Source organism: Coregonus clupeaformis, chromosome 16 (assembly GCF_020615455.1).
Source record: "Coregonus clupeaformis isolate EN_2021a chromosome 16, ASM2061545v1, whole genome shotgun sequence".
Lineage (NCBI taxonomy): Eukaryota > Metazoa > Chordata > Actinopteri > Salmoniformes > Salmonidae > Coregonus > Coregonus clupeaformis.
In genome coordinates this window covers 51,458,693-51,483,284 of record NC_059207.1, presented here as the reverse complement: position 1 = coordinate 51,483,284, position 24,592 = coordinate 51,458,693, and the positions used below count along the sequence as shown (strand labels likewise).

The window sequence follows — 24,592 nt, the reverse complement described above, 5'->3', positions numbered from 1 at the left end:
ACCCTCGTTTTCCGGTTGAACATTAATAATATATCTACTCACATGTCCAGGGTTTCTGGGTTTCTTTTATATTCCAGTATTGAGTGACTGTCCCGGTCAGGAAAGTTAAAATCCAAAATTGTATCTATCACCTTTGTTGATGGCGTATGTAATTAGTACAACAAAGTTTGGCATGCCAAATGTGTGCTCAATGTGTCTGCTTCAGTGCCATCATTACATGAATGCGGGGAATAACAGTTTTGCCAAAATGACTTCCACCAATCCCTGTGGCCTAGATGATTATAGTATCTATGCGGATCAAAGTTGTAATGTGCGGGTGCATTAGGACTGTAAAACCACGTCAATACTAGATTTTATTCCTGTTGATGTCCATCCATGCAATTTTTTTATATTTGTAAATAAAGAAGCAATTTTAAGAGCCTTTTTGGGAGCAGGTATGAAATGAATAGATTAACTGACTTATGACAGTGAAAATTATCATGATAATGTTTGTACAAGATAAAATCAACATTGACTATATCCTATATTATAGAATATCTGAAAATGATTATGATCATATGTTTGCACACCACAAAATGTCAGTATTAGTTATTATCATCCATGACAGAATAGAATCATTAGGATGCAGGTCCCTGATTATTTGCTGTATTTATTTCAGTTGATTGTGAGGGCCACATTCCAACAAAGATTCCTGATCTGCCCCCTTCACTTGAAGTCACAGTTTTTATTTATACTATATCTCCAAGCAACTCTTCCTCACATATCACATTCAGATGTTGCATTCAATCCTTGAATACAGTGGGGAAAAAAAGTATTTAGTCAGCCACCAATTGTGCAAGTTCTCCCACTTAAAAAGATGAGAGAGGCCTGTGATTTTCATCATAGGTACATGTCAACTGTGACAGACAAAATGAGGAAAAAATATCCAGAAAATCACATTGTAGGATTTTTTATGAATTTATTTGCAAATTATGGTGGAAAATAAGTATTTGGTCAATAACAAAAGTTTCTCAATACTTTGTTATATACACTTTGTTGGCAATGACACAGGTCAAACGTTTTCTGTAAGTCTTCACAAGGTTTTCACACACTGTTGCTGGTATTTTGGCCCATTCCTCCATGCAGATCTCCTCTAGAGCAGTGATGTTTTGGGGCTGTCGCTGGGCAACACGGACTTTCAACTCCCTCCAAAGATTTTCTATGGGGTTGAGATCTGGAGACTGGCTAGGCCACTCCAGGACCTTGAAATGCTTCTTACGAAGCCACTCCTTCGTTGCCCGGGCGGTGTGTTTGGGATGATTGTCATGCTGAAAGACCCAGCCACGTTTCATCTTCAATGCCCTTGCTGATGGAAGGAGGTTTTCACTCAAAATCTCACGATACATGGCCCCATTCATTCTTTCCTTTACACGGATCAGTCGTCCTGGTCCCTTTGCATAAAAACAGCCCCAAAGCATGATGTTTCCACCCCCATGCTTTACAGTAGGCATGGTGTTCTTTGGATGCAACTCAGCATTCTTTGTCCTCCAAACACGACGAGTTGAGTTTTTACCAAAAAGTTATATTTTGGTTTCATCTGAATATATGACATTTTCCCAATCCTCTTCTGGATCATCCAAATGCACTCTAGCAAACTTCAGACGGGCCAGGACATGTACTGGCTTAAGCAGGGGGACACGTCTGGCACTGCAGGAATTGAGTCCCTGGCGGCGTAGTGTGTTACTGATGGTAGGCTTTGTTACTTTGGTCCCAGCTCTCAGCAGGTCATTCACTAGGTCCCCCCGTGTGGTTCTGGGATTTTTGCTCACCGTTCTTGTGATCATTCTGACCCCACGGGGTGAGATCTTGCGTGGAGCCCCAGATCGAGGGAGATTATCAGTGGTCTTGTATGTCTTCCATTTCCTAATAATTGCTCCCACAGTTGATTTCTTCAAACCAAGCTGCTTACCTATTGCAGATTCAGTCTTCCCAGCCTGGTGCAGGTCTACAATTTTGTTTCTGGTGTCCTTTGACAGCTCTTTGGTCTTGGCCATAGTGGAGTTTGGAGTGTGACTGTTTGAGGTTGTGGACAGGTGTCTTTTATACTGATAACAAGTTCAAACAGGTGCCATTAATACAGGTAATGAGTGGAGGATAGAGGAGCCTCTTAAAGAAGAAGTTACAGGTCTGTGAGAGCCAGAAATCTTGCTTGTTTATAGGTGACCAAATACTTATTTTCCACCATAATTTGCAAATAAATTCATAAAAAATCCTACAATGTGATTTTCTGGAATTTTTTTCTCAATTTGTCTGTCATAGTTGACGTGTACCTATGATGAAAATTACAGGCCTCTCTCATCTTTTTAAGTGGGAGAACTTGCACAATTGGTGGCTGACTAAATACTTTTTTTCCCCACTGTATATGGCAACAACTCCATTCAGCACTTTGAAGGGCCCAATCCCCAACTGACCCCTAAACCCGACCCCCAGACAGTAATAGTGCACCTGCAAGTATCAGACAAAAGACTTCAGATATAAGCAGTATGGCACACAATTCAACCTCGCCAATCAGAGGCCAAGGTAAAGCCACTTCCTAACCAATCCTTTCAGATGTATAAGAAGTTCCGAAGCACAGGGCCGGATTACCAAACGGGCAGATCAGGTGCCCCATGGCCCCCAACAAAATGTTTTGTTTTTGGGGGGGAGAGGGGGGTTTTGGTTGTGGGCCCCCTGGAGGTCGGGGCCCCCCAGATAGCATATAGAATATAGAATATAGAATTGTGTAGAATTTCAGGAAGTTGGCTGTTTTTCTAAAGGTCAGTGCCCTGGGGCCCCAAATACAGTAGTTCAGCCCTGCCTGAGCATGGGCAAGGGAATGGGGATCAATTTGGAACTGGTGGCAGGTAGTAGGTAGATCCATTACAGTACTGACTGCATGATCCCTTCATATCTGGTAGGACAAGTCATCCAGGACTGGGAGAAGGGAGTGAGCTTTATGTTTGGAATGCAGACCCAGATCTCAACCTTACCTCCCAGACATCCATTGTGTGTGTGTGTGTTGTGTGTGTCTCCAGTGCCCTTTTACGGACACCCTCCGGCTCAGATGTATGAAACTTCAAAGGGCAGAGCTGAGATCCAAAGTAATGCTACCCCCTCCTTTACCCTCACAAACAGACACACACCAACACCTACCCCACACATCCACACACTATTAAAAACCAGAGACCCTACCAGAGCAGTGCCCTCCCACACACCGTTACAGACAAGAGACATGGTTACCCCACCCCACCACCCAACACACACACACACGCCACTCTCCCACCCTCTATAAAAGATCACAGAGAGTCTGGAAGTCTGGATGTTGGTGCAACCATAGCTGGCTGCCATGGTGGCCTCTCTGTAAGCTCTGGCCTCTCCCACGTTGCAACTTGCAACCATGAATCATTCTGTGTTTATTAGTGTCTTCGTCATGCCTCTGCTTGCATTTCATTTCTCTAGCTTTGATACCATTGTAGGTTTAGGGTCAAGGTTAGGGTAAATGGTTAAAATTGCATATGATTACATAAAGGGCAGTTCTTTTCAGTCCTAGGGACCCACAGGGTTTTCAGGCTTTTGTTCCAGCCCAGCACTAACACAGCTGATTCACCTTCTTCTCCTTCCTCCTATCACAGGCTACGTGGACGTGGGAGTGATCCCAGAGGGGGCACGTGACATTGTGGTCCAGGAAATGGAGGAGGCAGGGAACTTTCTGGCTCTGCGGGGTCAGGGGTCAGAGGAGTACTTCCTGAATGGCCAGTACATCATCCAATGGAACGGGGAGTACAAGGCAGGCGGAACCACCTTCTACTACGAACGCAGCGGGAACCTGGAGAACCTTACCTCACCTGGACCCACCAAACAACCAGTCATGATCCAGGTATACACACCATACACACTATACACATGAATCAATACAGCTAGATATTGACCAGCTAGATCAGGATTCAGATATGATACACACAGGCTAACTGTTTAGTGTGTGTTTCCTGTTGTCTAGTTGCTGTACCAGGAGAAGAACCCAGGTATAAAGTATGAGTACACCATCAAGAGGAACCGCCAGACAGGAAATGAGGTCATCAGGTCGGAGTATAGGTGGAGGCATGGGGCCTGGACAGACTGCAGCACCACCTGTGGGCTAGGTGAAGGGTTGTCTTTTAAACAACTTATGTCTTTTAAACAACCTCAAATTCATATTCAGCTTTAGTATGATGGCCGTACTGCATGTATAGCATATTTGTAGTCCCTGTGTGAACTTGTCATTTGTTGAGAGTTGTGGATTTTGGATTCTGATGGTCTGTCTGATTACATTCTAATCAGACTGTAGAGCAATATTGAGTGTCAGAGCAAACAGTGTGATTATTCAGACAGAAACCTTTTGGTATATGCTAAGTGGGATGCTTGGGATGAACCAACCCCATTGAAGTTTACATTTAACAGGTTAAGGTTAGGGTTAGGTAAGGGTAGGGGTTAAGGTCAAGGTTAGGGTTTAAGGTAGGGTCATCCCAAGGATCCCTCTTAGCATCCCTGCCTGTGTTCTGTGATGTCCAGGTAAACAGCATCAGCCTGTCAGGTGTTTTGAGTTGGAGGTGGGCGTGGTCGATGAGGCTTTTTGTGACCCAGAGAGCCGCCCGGAGGACCAACACCGCAAGTGCAAGAACATGGACTGCCCTGCCAGGTTCCTTAGTTTCCCTATTACTATGACGAATACTCTATAACACCAGTCTTGTTTCTACTAATCTTTCATAAAATGGGTAAAAGTCATGTTCAACAATCCTTTATGTAAAATCATAAATAATGGTTACTTTTCTGACAACTTTAAATTGTCAAGAGGCATAAAATAAGTGTCACGGTGCTGTGTATGGGTGTGGTGTGGAATCAGGCGCAGGCAGCAGAGGGTAAGTCCAACAAGACTTTACTGTGCACGAAAAGTAATCCAAAAACAGCCCGGAGGCAAAAGACGCACACAGGCGTAAATACTAGCGCACACACAGGTGCGTAAATCTCTCCTCACAACACAAGGAGGAAGCTCAGGAAAATAGCGTACCGACACGGGTAGCGCAACCACGACACGAACAATCACACACAACACAAACCTAACAACAAGGAAACTAAATAGGGTGCTAAATGAGACCTAACACAAAACAGGTGTGACTAACAGACAAAACCAAACAAACACGAAACATCGAGCGGTGGCAGCTAGAACTCCGGAGACGACGACCGGCAAAACCTGCCCGAACAAGGAGGAGGAGCCGCCTCGGCCGAAACCGTGACAGTACCCCCCCCTTGACGCGCGGCTCCAGCCGCGCGCCGCCTCCGGCCTCGGGGACGACCAGGGGGACGCGGAGCAGGGGCGCGTAGGATGACCACGATGGAATTCGGTCATCAGGGACGGATCCAGAATGTCCCTCCTTGGCACCCAGCACCGCTCCTCCGGACCGTACCCCTCCCACTCCACGAGATATTGGAGACCCCCATCCGGCGTCTCGAATCCAGGATGGTCCGAACTGTGTACGCCGGAGCCCCCTCGATGTCCAACGGGGGCGGAGGAGTCTCCTCAATCTCAAAGTCCTGGAGTGGACCAGCTACCACCGGCCTGAGGAGAGACACATGGAACGAGGGGTTAATATTCTTGTAATCAATAGGTAGTTCTAACCTGTAACTCACCTCGTTCAATCTCCTCAGGACTTTAAAAGGCCCCACAAACCGCCGACCCAGCTTCCGGCAGGGCAGGCGGAGGGGCAGGTTTCTGGTTGAGAGCCAGACTCGATCTCCAGGTGCGTACACTGGCCCCTCACTGCGGTTTAGGTCGGCGCTCGTCTTCTGTCGACGTATGGCACGCTGCAGATGGACGTGTGCAGCGTCCCACGTCTCCTCCGAGCGCCGCACCCACTCATCCACAGCGGGGGCCTCGATCTGGCTCTCATGCCATGGTGCCAGAACCGGCTGGTACCCTAATACACACTGAAAAGGGGTTAGTTGGGTGGAGGAGTGGCGGAGAGAGTTCTGTGCCATCTCGGCCCAGGGCACATATCTCGCCCACTCCTCCGGCCGGCCCTGACAATATGACCTCAGAAACCTACCCACATCCTGGTTGACTCGTTCAACCTGCCCATTACTCTCCGGGTGGTAACCCGAGGTAAGGCTCACCGAGACCCCCAAACGTTCCATAAATGCTCTCCAGACTCTGGAGGTAAACTGGGGGCCTCGATCGGACACTATATCCTCGGGCACCCCGTAATGCCGGAAGACGTGAGTAAATAGAGCCTCAGCGGTCTGTAGGGCCGTAGGGAAGACCCGGCATAGGAAGGAGACGACAGGCCTTCGAGAACCGATCCACAACGACCAGGATGGTGGTATTCCCCTGGGAGGAGGGAAGATCGGTAACAAAATCCACCGAGAGGTGAGACCAGGGTCGTTGTGGAACGGGCAGGGGCTGTAATTTACCCCTGGGCAAGTGTCTGGGCGCCTTACACTGGGCACATACTGAGCAGGAGGAGACATAAACCCTCACATCCCTGGCTAACGTTGGCCACCAGTACTTCGTACTAAGGCAGTGCACCGTCCGGCCAATACCCGGATGTCCAGAGGAGGGGGACGTGTGAGCCCAATAAATCAGCCGATCCCGGACCTCGAGCGGGACGTACACCCGACCCACCGGACACTGTGGAGGACTAGGCTCGGTGCGTAACGCCCGCTCGATCTCCGCATCGACCTCCCACACCACCGGTGCCACCAGACAAGACTCCGGTAGTATGGGAATGGACTCCACGCACCTCTCCTCCGTGTCATACCGACGGGACAGAGCATCTGCCTTCCCGTTCTGGGACCCAGGGATGTAAGTGATCTTGAACACAAACCGGGCGAGAAACATAGTCCATCGAGCCTGGCGAGGATTCAGTCTCCTAGCTGCCCGAATGTACTCCAGGTTACGATGGTCGGTCAGAATGAGGAAAGGGTGCTGAGCCCCCTCAAGCCAATGCCTCCACACCTTTAGGGCCTGTACTACGGCTAACAGCTCCCTGTCCCCTACGTCATAATTCCGCTCCGCCGGACTGAGCTTCTTAGAATAAAAAGCACAGGGGCGGAGCTTAGGTGGTGTACCGGATCGTTGAGAAAGAACTGCCCCGATACCGGCCTCAGACGCGTCCACCTCAACTTGGAAGGGTAAAGTGGGACCCGGGTGCGCCAACACCGGGGCCGAGGTAAACAGGTCCTTCAGTCTCCCAAAGGCCCTGTCCGCCTCAGCTGACCACTGCAAGCGCACCGGACCCCCCCTTCAGAAGAGACGTTATGGGAGCTGCCACCTGTCCAAAACCCCGGATAAACCTCCGGTAGTAATTCGCAAAACCCAAGAACCGCTGCACCTCTTTAACCGTAGTTGGGGTTTGCCAATTACGCACGGCGGACACTCGGTCCACCTCCATTCTCACCCCTGACGAAGACAACTGGTAACCCAAAAAAGGAAACTGACTCCTGGAAGAACAGACATTTCTCAGCTTTGACATACAGGTCATGCTCCAACAGTCTCCTCAATACCCTGCGCACCAGGGCTACATGCTCGGCCCGAGTAGCACTGTACACAAGAATATCATCTATGTACACCACTACTCCCTGCGCCTGCATGTCCCGGAAAAGTTAGTCTACAAACGATTGGAAGACTGATGGAGCATTCATTAACCCATATGGCATGACGAGATACTCGTAATGGCCGGATGTAGTACTAAATGCTGTCTTCCACTCATCGCCCTCCCTAATGCGCACCAAGTTATATGCGCTCCTGAGATCCAATTTTGTGAAGAACCTTGCCCCGTGTAAGGACTCCGTCATGGTCCCAATCAGAGGAAGTGGATAGCTGTACTTCACCGTCACCTGATTGAGACCGCGGTAATCAATACACGGACGCAAACCTCCATCCTTTTTCTTCACAAAAAAGAAGCTCGAGGACGCGGGAGAAGTGGAGGCCCGTATGTATCCCTGTCTCAGAGACTCGACAATGTAAGTCTCCATTGCCCTTTTCTCCTCCTGTGACAAAGGATACACATGGCTCTGCGGAAGCGCTGCTCCTGTCTGGAGGTCTATCGCACAATCCCCTTGTCTATGAGGTGGCAACTGTGCCGCTCTGGTCTTACTGAACACGAGCGCCAAATCCTCATACTCAGGAGGAATGTGCAGTGCTGGCATCTGGTTCGGACTCTCCACCGAGGTCGCCCCTACGGAAACACCCAGACATAACCCCTCACACTGAGCAGACCACCCTTTAAGAGCTTTCTCTCGCCACGAAATAGTAGGATCATGGGTCATCAACCAGGGAAGCCCCAGTACCACCGGATACGCAGGAGAGTCGATAAGATAGAGTTGAATCGTCTCCTCATGACCCCCCCTGCGTCATCATCCGAAGTGGCGCTGTGACCTCCCCAATCAACCCAGATCCTAACGGACGACTATCTAGGGCATGTACAGGAAAGGGTTTGTCGACTGGAAGGAGGGGAATCCCTAACTTAACACAGAATCTCCGGTCTACAAAATTCCCAGCTGCGCCTGAATCGACTAGCGCCTTATGCTGGGACCGAGGTGCAACCTGTGGGAAACAAACAGGTAAGGTAATGTGAACGACAGAAAGCTCTGGATAAGTAGGGCGCCTACTCACCTGGGTGGACTCCCCACTGTACGACCTGCTCTCTTCCTCACCAGGGGACCCTCCCCAGCACCTAGCCGCGGTGTGCCCTCCGCGCCCACACTTGGTGCAGGAGACTGCCCCCCTCGGGCTCCTACCTCCTCTCCCTCTAGCGCCAGCACCTCCAAGCTCCATCGGACACTGCTCGGAGGCGCTGGAGGGTGGAATGGGGGACCCCCACCTGGGACGTCCGCGGGTCGCCAGCAGGTTGTCCAGTCGGATGGCCATGTCCACCAGCTGGTCAAATGTTAGTGTACTGTCCCTGCAGGCTAACTCCCTGCGGACGTCCTCCCGAAGGCTACATCGGAAGTGGTCTATGAGGGCCCTCTCATTCCACCCCGCATCAGCCGCTAGAGTCCGGAACTCCAGCGCGAACGCCTGAGCGCTCCTCATCCCCTGTCGGAGGTGGAATAGACGTTCCCCCGCCGCTCTCCCCTCTGGTGGATGGTCGAAGACCGCACGGAAGCGACGGGAGAACTCCGCATAGGTGACGGTGGCGGCGTCTATTCCCCTCCACTCGGCGTTGGCCCACTCCAACGCCTTGCCGGTGAGACAGGAGATGAGGGCGGAAACGCTCTCGTATCCCGAGGGCGCCGGGTGTATGGTGGCAATGTAGAGCTCCACTTGTAGGAGGAACCCCTGACACCCGGCAGCGGTGCCGTCGTACGCCCTCGGGAGCGAGAGCCGAATCCCACTGGGTTCCGGTCGATGGACGGGCTGGTTGTCCGGTGGTGAAGGTGATGGTGCGATAGGTGGGGCTATGGGAACCCCGCTGGTCTCCCATCGACGAAGGGTGTCCATGACGCCCTCCAAGGCGTGCCCGATACGGTTGATCCGGTGCTCGTGTCCAAGGAGACGCTCCTCCATGGGGTCGACGGGTGCTCCTGCTGATTCCATACAGTGGGTGTGTGATTCTGTCACGGTGCTGTGTATGGGTGTGGTGTGGAATCAGGCGCAGGCAGCAGAGGGTAAGTCCAACAAGACTTTACTGTGCACGAAAAGTAATCCAAAAACAGCACGGAGGCAAAAGACGCACACAGGCGTAAATACTAGCGCACACACAGGTGCGTAAATCTCTCCTCACAACACGAGGAAGCTCAGGAAAATAGCGTACCGACACGGGTAGCGCAACCACGACACGAACAATCACACACAACACAAACCTAACAACAAGGAAACTAAATAGGGTGCTAAATGAGACCTAACACAAAACAGGTGTGACTAACAGACAAAACCAAACAAACACGAAACATCGAGCGGTGGCAGCTAGAACTCCGGAGACGACGACCGGCGAAACCTGCCCGAACAAGGAGGAGGAGCCGCCTCGGCCGAAACCGTGACAATAAGGTTGCCCTCTGTCACCATATGTTTTTATTATGGCCATGAAACTATTAACTTTAAAAATCTAATGATAACATTAAGGGGCTAAAAATGAATGGATTAGAGACAAAAGTATCAATGTACGCCGATGATTGAAGTGATTCTCTTGAGTCCTCAATCTTCAACCTTGAAGGACCTCATTGAGGAACTAGATAATTTCTCTAGTTTCTCTGGACTAAAACCCAACTATGATAAGTGTACTATATTACGGGTTGGGTCTCTAAAAGAGACAAACTTTTAAATTGCCATGTGGTCTCCCGATTAAATGGGTGGATGGTGAAGTCTATGTGCTTGGTGTACATATCCAGGAAAGGTTGAGCGTTCTTGCAAACTTAGCAAAATAGACAGAATTTTGAAACCGTGGAGAGGGAAACACCTATCCATCTCCGGGAAGATTACTCTGATTAATTCTCTAGAGATATCTCCGTTTATATATTTATTCATGGCTCTACCGACTCCAGGATAATCCTTTTTCAAGTCATGCGAGGAAAAAATATTTCACTTTATTTGGAATGGCAAATCAGACAAAGTTAAACGAGCATATTTATATAACGAACATGAGTTTGGAGGGTTAAAACAATTAAATATTAAGGCATTAAACCTCTCTCTTAAAGCCTCCATTGTTCCAAAATTGTATCTAAATCCAAACTGGTTTTTAAGCAAGCTGCTAAGAGAGGCCCATCCTATGTTTAAGAGCGGCCTCTTAAAACCTTACATTTTCAATGGATTGACAATGGATCCCTGTTTAAAGTATCCTCCTTTTTAAATGAAGTCATACAGAGTTGGCAGATCTATTATTAAAGCAAATAATATGGCTAAACTCCAATGTACTGATAGAGAGAAAAAATATATATTGGACAAAAATGTACAAGAAGGGTATAATATTTATGAAGGACATTGTAAACAAGGACTGTAAAATTATGTCACACAAGCAACTAACAACAGTGTATGGAGGTGTATGCTCAATACAAAATGGTAATCAACTCATCTGCATTGCTTGCTCTTTGACATCATAGTAAAATGGAGGGATGTATTACAAAATAAATAGCAAAATGACATTATACTGGGAAAGATGGGTTAATCTGTGGACATTGGAGGGTTGGAGTTAAGATCAGAATGGTGGATTGGTCGCTGTGGGTGAAAATCCAGCACTTGAAGAAAGAGGTAATTAGGATATTGTGTCCATTAGTTTACTCCAATCAGGGTAGGGATGGTAGGGTTGGGGGGGGAAGTATAAATAAAAGATAATAAGTGGGATTAGAAATTATGCAAACAATTAAATTGATGGAAACCACAATCATTTTACATTTACATTTTAGTCATTTAGCAGACGCTCTTATCCAGAGCGACTTACAGTCAGTGAATACATATATTTTTTTTAATACTGGCCCCCCGTGGGAATCGAACCCACAACCCTGGCGTTGCAAACTCCATGCTCTATTAACTGAGCTACATCCCTGCCGGCCATTCCCTCCCCTATCCTGGACGACGCTGGGCCAATTGTGCGCCGCCCATGAGTCTCCCGGTCGCGGCCGGCTGCGACAGAGCCTGGATTCGAACCAGGATCTCTAGTGGCACAGTTAGCACTGCGATGCAGTGCCTTAGACCACTGCACCACTCAGGAGACATTAGAGACAATCTATCTGCAATATTAACGTTTATCCGCCCCCCCCAAATAAATACAATTAAAAAGCCCAGTAATTTAACAGGTGTTATTAGTGTCTGTTATGGCCCTGTTGTTTTTTGCCACCTTTAATTTCAGAAGCAAATCAGACCAACACAATTTTTTTCAGGGCCCTTATCTCACACTCTCTCCTCTCTCCCCCTGTGTAGGTGGTGGGTGGGGGGCTGGCAGCTGTGCTCTGCCACCTGTGGTTCGGGAGGGGTGAGGAAACGTACAGTGCTGTGTGTGCGCACGGTGGCGGGGGAGGAGAGGGTGCTCCACCCTGGGGACTGTAAACAGCTGCTCAAACCCAAACCTGTGGTTCCCTGCAACAGAGACCTGCTCTGTGGACCTGACTGGGCCGTGGGCAACTGGAGCGTGGTACTGTAAACCTATTTAATCTCTCTCTCCTTGTTCTGTTAATAACCTATTTAATCTCTCTCTCTCTCTCTCTCTCTCCTTGTTCTGTTAATAACCTATTTAATCTCTCGCTCTCTCCTTGTTCTGTTAATAACCTATTTAATCTCTCTCTCTCTCCCTCCTTGTTCTGTTAATAACCTATTTAATCTCTCGCTCTCTCCTTGTTCTGTTAATAACCTATTTAATCTCTCTCTCTCTCTCTCTCTCTCTCTCTCTCTCTCCTTGTTCTGTTAATAACCTATTTAATCTCTCGCTCTCTCCTTGTTCTGTTAATAACCTATTTAATCTCTCTCTCTCTCTCTCTCTCTCTCTCTCTCTCCTTGTTTTGTTAATAACCTATTTAATCTCTCTCTCTCTCTCTCTCTCTCTCTCTCTCTCTCTCTTCTCTCTTGTTCTGTTAATAACCTATTTCATATCTCTCTCTCTCTCTCTCTCTCTCTCTCTCTCTCTCTCTCTCCTTGTTCTGTTAATAACCTATTTAATCTCTCTCTCTCTCTCTCTCTCTCTCTCGTTGTTCTGTTAATAACCTATTTAATCTCTCTCTCTCCTTGTTCTGTTAATAACCTATTTAATCTCTCTCTCTCTCTCTCTCCTTGTTCTGTTAATAACCTATTTAATCTCTCGCTCTCTCCTTGTTCTGTTAATAACCTATTTAATCTCTCTCTCTCTCTCTCTCTCTCCTTGTCCTGTTAATAACCTATTTAATCTCTCGCTCTCTCCTTGTTCTGTTAATAACCTATTTAATCTCTCTCTCTCTCTCTCTCTCTCTCCTTGTTCTGTTAATAACCTATTTAATCTCTCGCTCTCTCCTTGTTCTGTTAATAACCTATTTAATCTCTTTCTCTCTCTCTCTCCTTGTTCTGTTAATAACCTATTTAATCTCTCTCTCTCTCTCTCCTTGTTCTGTTAATAACCTATTTAATCTCTCGCTCTCTCCTTGTTCTGTTAATAACCTATTTAATCTCTCTCTCTCTCTCTCTCTCTCTCTCTCTCTCTCTCTCTCTCTCTCTCTCTCTCCTTGTTCTGTTAATAACCTATTTAATTCTCTCTCTCTCTCTCTCTCTCTCTCTCTCTCTCTCTCTCTCGCTCTCTCCTTGTTCTGTTAATAACCTATTTAATCTCTCGCTCTCCTTGTTCTGTTAATAACCTATTTAATCTCTCTCTCTCTCCTTGTTCTGTTAATAAACTATTTAATCTCTCTCTCCTTATTCTGTTAATAACCTATTTAATCTCTCTCCTTGTTCTGTTAATAACCTATTTAATCTCTCTCTCTCTCTCTCTCTCAGTGCCCAGTGACATGTGGTGGTAGCGTGCGCACCCGGACGGTCACCTGCCTGACCGCACCCCCAAAAAAGTGTGACAACGAAACCATGCCTCGCTCCAAGTCACTGTGCGCCCTGCAGAGCTGCCCAAGCAAAGGCCTCCGACGACGTCCGGGACCACCCCCTAAATACCGCCGTATCTACCTGCCCAAGAGACACCCAACCAGGCAGCCAGTTACACACACCTGGTGCCCCAAAAGCACCAGCACCACCACTACACCCAGAACCAGCACTGTTACTGTGACTGAGAGAACTACAACCCCCATCACCACTTCTACCACCAAGCCCTTCCCACCGTCCTCCACAGCCACTGATATCATTGACGTAGATGACTATGAGTTTAACCTGATAGTGGTGAAGAATGGGCATGTAGAGGACAAGGATGGGGCGTATATTACGACCAGTCCTACTGAAACGGAGAACAGAGAGATGAGAGAGAAAGAAGAGGAGGACGAGAAAAAGGAGGAGGAGGGGAGTGCAGCTGATTTTTTGTTTCCAGATTCGGGGGTGACATACACTCCAGGGTATGACTATGTAGTGGAGGATGTGACTACAGAGGAGGAGGGGCTTACAGATCTGGACATTTTTACCACGGAAACCTCTCTCGGGACTCCCAACCAATCACCACCCATCGTGACCACCACCGGGTTACACCCTACATCCACACCACACACACCACACACAAGTGTCCCAACAACATCACATACAACCCCACACACAACCAGAGTACCCCTCACTACCTCCCCCTCAACCCCACAAACCAGCACTGCACACTGGGCCATGAACACCAGCCACTACCCCCTCACTCCCCCCAACACCACACCTTCCATCAACCCTTTCACCAACCGGACAACCAGGATGGAGGTGTTCTGGGTGGTGGGCAACTGGAGCGAGGTGAGTACAGGAGAAAGGAACCCTCTGTGGTTATGAGCTTGTTGATGATTACCCTATAGGCCAGTGTTGGGCAACTTTGATGGGGGTGGGGGCTACAAAAAAACCTGAACTCATCATGAGGGGCCGCAGTTGCTCGCGGATCTGCGTACCCACATCCAAACCATAGTTAATTTTGTGCAATTCTACACATTTTGCCATGGGGTGTAAAGAAAATGTTGCAGTTTTAAAGCAAGTTTGCTACAATTCTACAAATCTTTCCATGGGGTGGAAAGAAGATTTTGCAATTGTATAACTAATTTCATGCAATTCTACACATTTTGCCATAGGTTGGAGAGAAATGTTTGCCGTTTTAAATATGATATCTGAGTGAGACTGACTAACAAAATCAATGGGGGCCCCCTGGCGAGTAATTTGACCGTGATAACAAGTTTAGATAGCTGGCCGGTAGACGAACTTAGCCATCTAAAAATGTTTAGCTGACATGGGCTAATTGACTGACTGTCGATGAATGGCATAACAAGAGAATAACTGCTGATGCACAACCACATTTCGAAATGGCACCTTGTGTATTCTACTATTCTAACTCGCAACAGTAAGTTGAGACCCCGACTGAGTTCCTACATTTGTTTTATTTGTATTATTTATTTACTTTTGGGGGGAGCGGGTATTGATCAAAGGGGTTTCAAAGTGGGGCGGGCCGCCAATTTCCCATCCCTGCTATAGGCATGCAATGCATTTTGGTTATTAGAATCACTGATGTAAAAATCAACACCCTTATAGTTGTGAACAATCATAAGGCAGAAACATTTCTATACTGTACAACATACTTTACTTTGATGATATATAGGAATCAAATCCCCCTTCTCTCCTCCTCTTACTGACTTTCCGTCTTCCTCGCTCTCTTCTCACCTGTTGTCTGTGCCAGTGTTCAACGTCGTGTGGCCTAGGGGCAATGTGGAGGCCAGTGCTGTGTAGCTCCCAGCATGAATCGGACTGTGCCAACCTGAAGAGACCAGAACCAGCTCGCACCTGCCACCTGCACCCCTGTGCCACCTGGCTGAGTGGCAATTGGAGCAAGGTCAGTAGCCTGGGTACACTGTACCTGACTGTCTCTGCATTCTATAGCTAATATAATAATATATGCCATTTAGCAGACGCTTTTATCCAAAGTGACTTACAGTTATGTGTGCATACATTTTACATATGGCTGTCCCGGGGAATTTAACCCACAATCCTTGTGTTGCAAGCACCGTGCTCTACCAACTGCAAGTTTCTACAACTTTTCTACAAGTTTCTACCACTTGCCTTGGTAAACTATGCAAGACAGCAACACGTCAGCTAAAGCAGAAACAAGTTTATTAGTGACATTACTGCATAGCCATATGAAATGTGATGTCCTTTACAAGCCGAGTCGAGGACCACTCTAAAATAAAAACCTACAGATCACGTAATAATAAGAACAGACAAGGTATTATACTGACTCTCTCTTTCTTCCTCTCTCTCTCTCTCTTTCTTTCTCTCTCTCCCTCTCTTTCTGTAGTGTCCGAAGGGGTGTGAGGTGGTGGGCAGGAGGCAGCGTGAGGTGCAGTGTGTGGACGGGCAGAAGGGACGTCCACTGAGACCGTTCCACTGCCAAGCCCTTTCCTCCAGACCCCCCAGCATCCTGTCCTGTCGTCCCCAACCCTGCCAGCCCTGGAGAACCTCCCCCTGGGGACAGGTACATATACACACATGAACACACATGCACGCACACACACATATATTGTCACATGCTGACTGGCTTTGGTCCATATGCTATTTTCTATTATTAATAAGATTAAATTAGTTCGAATATGATTGTAAATATAAACTCCTTTCATCGCCAGTGCTCTTGTAGCTGTGGTGGTGGATTGAGGGAGCGGCTGGTATACTGCCCTGAAGCGCAGCACTGTAGCGCCACCCAGAGGCCAAACGACACAGAGACCTGCAACCTGCAGCCCTGCAGCTACTGGGACCCACAGGACTGGGAGGAGGTAAAGGCACTGGAGAACATATTTACTTACAGTTCATGAATTGCAGTATATTTATTTACCTACATTATGTGCAAACTTTGTGCCTGTTACATGTTCAGAGTGTGCATTGCATGGTGCGGTATGTCAATGGGGACTAGTGTGTCTGTGTGTGTTAGTAATGTCTGTTGTCTTCTGTTTGTGTGTCAGTGCTCTGTGAGTTGTGACGAGGGGTTGCAGCATCGTGTGGTGCGGTGTGTTGTTGAGGACTCCGGCTCTGTGGAGAACAGTCTGTGTGAGCAGAGCAGCAGGCCTGACACACTCAGGAAATGCAACATGCAGGAGTGTCAGACTAAAACCGGTAAGACAAACACCTATCCCTCCCAAAACGACACCGGATTCAAAAATTAGAATTATTATATAAAATTCTTGCTACCAATAGAATGTTATTTATATGGGGGATACAATCTTCCCAGCTCTGCAGATTTTGCTGTGAAGAGACAGAATCATTAGATCATTTGTTTTGGTTCTGTCCATTTGTAGCTTGTTTTTGGACACAGGTCCAGGAATGGCTAAAGGATTGCAATATTTACCTGGAGCTAACCTTGCAGATAGCATTACTGGGTGATCTGAAAAGTCATAGTCAATCGATCAATAATATAATAATACTTTTAGCAAAAATGTTTATTTTTAATTCACAATCTGTAGAAGCACTGAGAATAGAAAGGTTCAGAACTTTTGTAAAACATCACAGTACGGTTAAAATATATATGGCAAATAGAAATCCTATATGGATGGTGTTAAGAGATAGATGGGAGGTATTGAATAGAGTTGAAGGATGGGACTAATAACAAATAACAACAAATAATAACAAAGATAGCTAATAATGTAAGCATACTGTGTCCATAATAAGTATATAGGTTGTATGTTGGGAGCTTTTGGGAAAGAGCACAGTTAGAAAGATATGGCATATAGAAGCAAACCGGATGGACATCATGAAAATGATCGGAGAGGTTGAGAGTAGAAGAAGTTCAGGAGCAAAAAAAATATATATATATATATATAATAGAATTATTGTAAAATTAACTGTGTCCATAAGGTGTAGATAGTAAGTATAGACCGGAAGTAGAGGCCTGGGCATTGTTGTTCACTAATTTACCCCAAGTAGGGAAAGGATGGCAGGGTTGAAAAGTAATAAAGGGGAGTATATATATAAAAAACATGGGGGATTGGAAGTGATGCAGACAATTACATTGATAGAAGATACAATCTATCTGCAATATTAAGCTGATCCACCCCCCCCAAAAAAATAAATAAATAAATAAATAAACACCTATCCCTCCCTGTTGGCTATTTAGCAAGGATATTTCACCTTAAGATAAAGGAATAGTTCATACTGAAGCTATGTTTGTTTTACATGTATGCTGTTGATCGACGTACAGTATATTGCAGTTGACCTAAGCCAGTGTTCTGTCCTGTCCTGTCCTGTGTTGTGGTTGTGTAGGTCCGCTGTGTAGGAAGAACAGCATGTCGTCTCGGTTCTGTGACAAGCTGAAGCTGCTGGGCCGCTGCTCCCTCAGGTCCATCCAGAAACAGTGCTGTGTCACCTGTAGAGGGTAACTCTGACCCGCACTACCTGTCTCATGGACCTCAAACGCATACATACAGGGCATCCACACTGCTCTCCTATGGGTGCAGCTCATCTCTAGTGCAATCAGCTGGCAACAGCCTTTTCATCATCATCATCATCATCATCATCATAACCACCACAGACCGTTACCTATATGGGGTGGGAATTCAAGAAGCTAAAATACTGTATATTGCTGCTGTGTGCAGTTTGTCTTAGCCTTGCACCTTCCTAGCTCATACTGTGTAACCCAGGGTACCAGGCCTCCAACAGCCTCTAAAGACTTAGTTATGTGAACTTCTCACCCATGTCCCACCTGTTTTCCAATACTGTTGAATGTCAGTCAAAATATCAAGCTGTGTAAAAGCCTGTTTGGCTTGCATTTTGTTCTCTATTCCAAGTTTCCCCGCTAATACAGAAATTATGGTGACAGCCGGTAACACTTTGTTTACAACCCCCTTTCAGCTGGTATTTGCCTGGTATTTACAAATAAATTATGTGGTGACAATGGGTATTTTCTGGCACTTACTTTAATGGTGCTGGATTTAATGAATCCCCAAAAAACGAATAATTAATGATAAGGTAACTATTATGTCATGAACATTTTCCTATGACACTAAGCAAATACTTGGTAAATAGTAGACTGTACAATAAAAATTCATGTTTTTAACTGTAGTGTTTTTTATTGTGTAATTGTGTTTTAATTGCTCTTGTTCTCAGAGCTCTCGGGGTACTGTGGCTCTGGATAGTTGTTTCCCTTAAGCACAGATCTGGGATCAGCTTACGCACCCCAAATCCTAACTTTAACATTAAGGGGAAATCATACACTTGACCAGCGGTAATGTCATCCTACTCTGGTGCTGTGTGTCTATGCTGTGGTGCTCCTCCCCTTTATTAGGCTGGCCAATGAGAATGAGGTGTTGCAGGTCATCCCTCTCAGGCCTCAGTTAAGATGGCCGCTGTGTATATGATAGTGTACAGATGCTATCATCTTTATAAAAGCCTTCAGCAATAAATGCAATGATGAAAGAAGCATGTGGTGTGACTGATTTTTGCTTTGAATGTCCAACGAGATTGTATCATTACTTTTCACTGTTATTCCCCTGCAGTACCTCCTCATTAAGTGTTAGTTCAGATGATGACACAGCCTTCTTGTGAGTGTAGTGTGAAATGTTTATTTTTGTGTGTGATTTGATGTTGTGTAGTTAGAGTCCTGCCTGGCCCGTTGTGCTGATGGTATCAGTGAGAAGCCCTGTGGTCGATGTAGGAGGAAGTAGTTTTTTTTATTTAACCAGGCAAGTCAGTTAAGAACACATTTTTATTTACAATTATGGCCTACCCGGCCAAACCCTCCCATAACCCGGACATCGCTGGGCCAATTGTGTGCTGCCCTATGGGACTCCCGTTCACAGACAGTTGTGATGCAGCACGGGATCAAACCCGGGTCTGTAGTGACGCCTCTAGCAAGGCGATGCAGTGCCTTAGACCGCTGCACCACTCAGGATTATTGGCGGTAATACTCCTAAACAGTCGAGCATTAACACTCTACCAGCTCCTCTTATCAACCACAACTTGCTTTATACTTGGTAAGGTAAACAGAGACGGGGAGTACGCTTTGTTATTGTCTCTACTGCTGATTGCCTGTAATGAAATTGGGACTGTTCTCATTCATCTGAATAAGTGCACTTAGGTTTCAGCTGTATAAAGTATGTGCACTTGACTATGTAAATACCTCCCGCTTGGTCTACAAGCTGTAATATGAAATTGGATACGACCGTTCACCACGTCTTTAGAGAAAAAGTAACACATCCACCACTAATGTGAGCACATTGCCAGCTCAGCCACACCACACATGGGCTATCACAGTGGAGAGGTGAGGGGTGAATATTCACAGTTGGAAACAGTGGGTGATTAGCTACTAGCTGTGTAGCACTCAGCACTGTAGCACCAAGCTCTGTTTCAGGGATCATGTTGAACTGGCCCAGGTTTCCCTGGTTCTTCTCTCCCAGATAACCTGAGACACATACTGCTCTCTGCTGCTGTCACACACACACGCACACACACACACACACACACGAGTTAGTCAGCAGTAATGGAACACCGGCCCAATGAGGAGCACAGTATTGTGGGTGGTGGGTGAGTGAGAAGAGCTTTGCAGCTCCTTCAGTGTTATCTTTGGTCTCTTTGTTGCCACTCTGATTAATGCCCTCCTTGCCTGGTCCGTGAGTTTTGTGGTACCATATCCTTTCCATTTTTTAATAATGGATTTAAATGGTGCCCGTGGGATGTTCAAAGTTTCTGATATTTTTCTATAACCCAACCTTGATCTGTACTTCTCCACAACTTTGTCTCTGACCTGTTTGGAGAGCTCCTTGGTCTTCATGGTGCCGCTTGTGTCAGGCGTGCTGTAGGTGTAATGGTGGAATCAAACGCAGGACTCAGAACGATATTCCCAAAGGCTTGTATTATAGGCCAAACTAAGGCAAATGGAAACTTTGCCCGGAGGCAACAAATTACGCACGAAGGCGAAAAGAAACTGCGCACAAACAGGTGCGACAAAATAGTAACCGCGCACAAACAGGTGCGACAAAATAGTAACCACGCACAAACAGGTGCGAAAATACTCCAGAGTAATGGAGAGAAGCTCAACCGAGCAATACACACAACTGACGGAAAATCAATTACACACAACACTAGACAAACACAACGAGAAACTTATAGGACACTAATTACGCCAAAACAGAAACAGGTGTGAAAACAAACAGACCAAAGCAAACGAACAAGAAACAAACAGCGGTGGCAGCTAGAATTCGGAGACGACGAACGCCGAAACCTGCCCGAACAAGGGAGAGAGGCAGCCTCGGCCGAAACCGTGACAGTACCCCCCCCTTGACGCGCGGCTCCAGACGTGCGCCGACTCCGGCCTCGGGGACGACCAGGAGGACGCGGAGCAGGGCGCGTCGGATGCCCCCGATGGAATTCCGTCAGGAGCGACGGGTCCAAAACGTCTCTCCTCGGCACCCAGCACCGCTCCTCCGGGCCGTACCCCTCCCACTCCACTAGATACTGGAGACCCCCCATCCGACGTCTCGAATCCAAGATGGATCTCACGGAGTACGCCGGTGCCCCTCGATGTCCAACGGGGGCGGAGGAGTCTCCAAGATCTCATCTTCTTGGAGTGGGCCCGCTACCACCGGCCTGAGAAGGGGACACATGGAACGAGGGGTTAATACACTTATACTCCACAGGTAACATTAACCTATAACATACCTCGTTCAACCTTCTCAGGACTTTAAATGGCCCTACAAACCGCCGACCCAGTTTCCGACAGGGCAGGCGGAGGGGCAGGTTTCTGGTAGAGAGCCAGACTCGATCACCAGGTGCGTACACCGGTGCCTCACTGCGGTGGAGATCAGCGCTCGCCTTCTGACGTCGGAAGGCCCGCTGCAGGTGGACGTGTGCAGCGTTCCAAGTCTCCTCCGAGCGCCGCGCCCACTCATCCACCGCAGGAGCCTCGATCTGGCTCTGCTGCCAGGGTGCCAGAACCGGCTGGTAACCTAACACACATTGAAATGGAGTTAGGTTAGTGGAGGAATGGCGTAGGGAATTCTGGGCCATCTCGGCCCAGGGAACGCACTCGACCACTCCTCCGGCCGGTCCCGGCAGTATGTTCTGAGAAACCTACCCACATCCTGGTTTACGTTCCACCTGCCCATTACTCTCCGGGTGGTAACCCGAGGTGAGGCTTACCGAGACCCCCAACCGCTCCATAAACGCTCTCCAGACTCTGGAGGTGAATTGGGGACCCCGATCAGCCACAATGTCCTCGGGTACCCCGTAGTGCCGGAACACATGGGTAAACAGTGCCTCGGCAGTTTGTAGGGCAGTAGGAAGACCCGGCATGGGGAGCAAACGACAGGCCTTAGAGAACCGGTCCACCACGACCAGGATGGTAGTATTCCCTTGGGAGAGGGGAAGGTCTGTTATAAAGTCCACCGAGAGGTGGGACCATGGTCGTTGTGGAACGGGCAGGGGGTAGCAACTTACCCCTAGGTAGATGTCTAGGCGCCTTACACTGGGCGCACACCGAGCAGGAGGAAACATAAACCCTCACATCCCTTGCCAACGTGGGCCACCAGTACTTGGCACTAAGACAGTGCACTGTCCGGCCGATACCCGGATGTCCAGAGGAGGGTGACGTGTGAGCCCAATAGATCAATCGATCCCGAACCTCGAGCGGAACGCATTCCGACCCTCCGGGCACTGTGGTGGACTAGGGTCGGTGCGTAACGCCCGCTCGAGTTCAGAATCGACCTCCCACACTACCGGTGCCACCAGACACGACTCAGGCAGTATGGGAGTGGGCTCCACGGACCTCTCCTCCGTGTCATACCGCCGAGACAGCGCATCTGCCTTGCCATTCTGTGACCCAGGGATGTACGTGATCTTAAAAGTAAACCTGGTCAAGAACATACTCCATCTTGCCTGGCGAGGGTTCAGCCTCCTCGCCGCCCGGATGTACTCCAGGTTACGGTGGTCCGTCAAAATGAGGAAAGGGTGTTGAGCCCCCTCAAGCCAGTGCCTCCACACCTTTAGCGCCTGTACCACGGCTAACAGCTCCCTGTCCCCTACGTCATAGTTCCGCTCCGCCGGACTGAGCTTCTTGGAATAAAAAGCACAGGGGCGGAGTTTAGGTGGCGCGCCAGACCGTTGTGAAAGCACGGCTCCTAAACCGGCCTCCGACGCGTCCACCTCTACCTGGAACGGCAAAGAGGGATCCGGATGCGCCAGCACCGGGGCCGAGGTAAACAGGTCCTTCAGCCTCCCAAACGCCCTGTCCGCCTCGGCCGACCACTGCAGACGCACCGGACCCCCCTTCAACAGAGACGTGATGGGAGCTGCCACCTGTCCAAAACCCCGGATAAACCTCCTGTAGTAATTTGCAAACCCCCAAAAACTGCTGCACCTCCTTCACAGTAGTTGGTGTTTGCCAATTACGCACGGCCGACACCCAGTCTACCTCCATCTTCACCCCTGACGCAGACAACTGATAACCCAAAAAGGAGACCGACTCCTGGAAAAACAGACACTTCTCTGCCTTCGCATACAGGTCGTGCTCCACCAGCCTCCGCAACACTCTTCGCACCAGGGCCACATGCTCGACACGGGTAGGCGAGTACACGAGAATGTCATCAATGTACACCACCACTCCCTGCCCCTGCATGTCCCTGAAGATCTCATCCACGAATGATTGGAAAACTGACGGAGCGTTCATCAACCCGTATGGCATGACCAGATACTCGTAATGGCCCGAGGTGGTACTAAAGGCTGTTTTCCATTCATCACCCTCCCTGATGCGCTCCAAGTTGTACGCGCTCCTGAGATCTAATTTCGTGAAGAAACGCGCCCCATGCAACGACTCAGTCATGGTCGCAATCAGCGGGAGTGGATAACTATACTTCACCGTAATCTGATTGAGACCACGGTAATCGATGCACGGACGCAAACCACCATCCTTTTTCTTCACGAAAAAGAAACTCGAGGACGCGGGGGGAAGTGGAAGGCCGTATGTATCCTTGTCTCAGAGATTCGTCTATGTAAATCTCCATAGCTTTCTTCTCCTCCTGAGACAGAGGATACACATGGCTCCGTGGGAGCGCAGCTCCTGCCTGGAGGTCTATCGCACAATCCCCCTGCCTATGGGGTGGCAACCGCGTCGCCTCGCCTTACTAAACGCAATAGCCAAATCCCCATATTCAGGTGGAACGGGCAATGCGGGCACCTGGTTTGGACTCTCCACCGAGGTAGCCCCTACGGAAACGCCCAAACATCTACCCACACACTGAGCAGACCACTCCATCAGAGCCCTCTCCTGCCACGAAATAGCTGGGTTATGGGTACTCAACCAGGGCATGCCCAGCACCACCGGATACGCAGGAGAATCAATCAGGAACAGCTGAATCATCTCCTGATGATCCCCCTGCGCACACATCCTAAGTGGCGCCGTGACCTCCCTGATCAAGCCCGTACCCAACGGACGACTATCTAGGGCATGAACGGGGAAAGGAACATCAACAGGAGTAAGGGGAATCCCTAACGCTAAACAAAACTTTTTATCAATAAAATTCCCAGCCGCGCCTGAATCTACCAGCGCCTTATGCTGGGAATGAGGTGCTACCTGTGGAAAACTGACAGGTATACAAAAATGGGCAACAGTGAGCTCTGGGTGAGTGGGGCGCCTACTCACCTGGAGGGAATCCCCAGTGCGGGACCTGTCGTCATCTCCCCTAGGAGGCCATCCCCAGCACCTAGCCGCGGTGTGTCCTCCCCGACCACAGTTGGTGCAGTGGATGGACCCCCTAGCCTGCCGACTCCTCCTCTCTCTAGCGCCAGCGCCCCCCGAGCTCCATAGGACACGGCTCGGAGGCGCTGGAGGGTGAAATGGACGGACCCTCCGCAGGACGTCCGCGGGTAGCCAGCAGGTGATCCAGCCTGATGGACATGTCGACCAGCTGGTCGAAAGTGAGGCTGGTGTCCCTACAAGCAAGCTCCCGACGGACGTCCTCTCGTAGGCTACATCTGTATAAATCGATGAGGGCCCGATCA

At 48.5% G+C, this 24,592-nt stretch overlaps 1 protein-coding gene across 1 annotated transcript in view; it reads left to right on the top strand.

Moving 5' to 3' along the window:
• The window catches only part of LOC121585086 (A disintegrin and metalloproteinase with thrombospondin motifs 12-like), a 48,580-nt gene extending 29,924 nt beyond the window's left edge, over positions 1–18,656 (top strand). Inside the window, exons 16-25 of the mRNA XM_041901442.2 lie at positions 3,651–3,895; positions 4,016–4,157; positions 4,567–4,693; positions 11,906–12,116; positions 13,442–14,371; positions 15,297–15,449; positions 15,912–16,088; positions 16,237–16,383; positions 16,570–16,720; positions 17,864–18,656. Coding sequence (XP_041757376.2) covers positions 3,651–3,895; positions 4,016–4,157; positions 4,567–4,693; positions 11,906–12,116; positions 13,442–14,371; positions 15,297–15,449; positions 15,912–16,088; positions 16,237–16,383; positions 16,570–16,720; positions 17,864–17,979 — 2,399 coding nt within the window. The 3' untranslated portion in view covers positions 17,980–18,656. The remainder of the gene's footprint in view (positions 1–3,650; positions 3,896–4,015; positions 4,158–4,566; positions 4,694–11,905; positions 12,117–13,441; positions 14,372–15,296; positions 15,450–15,911; positions 16,089–16,236; positions 16,384–16,569; positions 16,721–17,863) is intronic.
• The last annotated feature ends 5,936 nt before the right edge of the window (positions 18,657–24,592 follow it).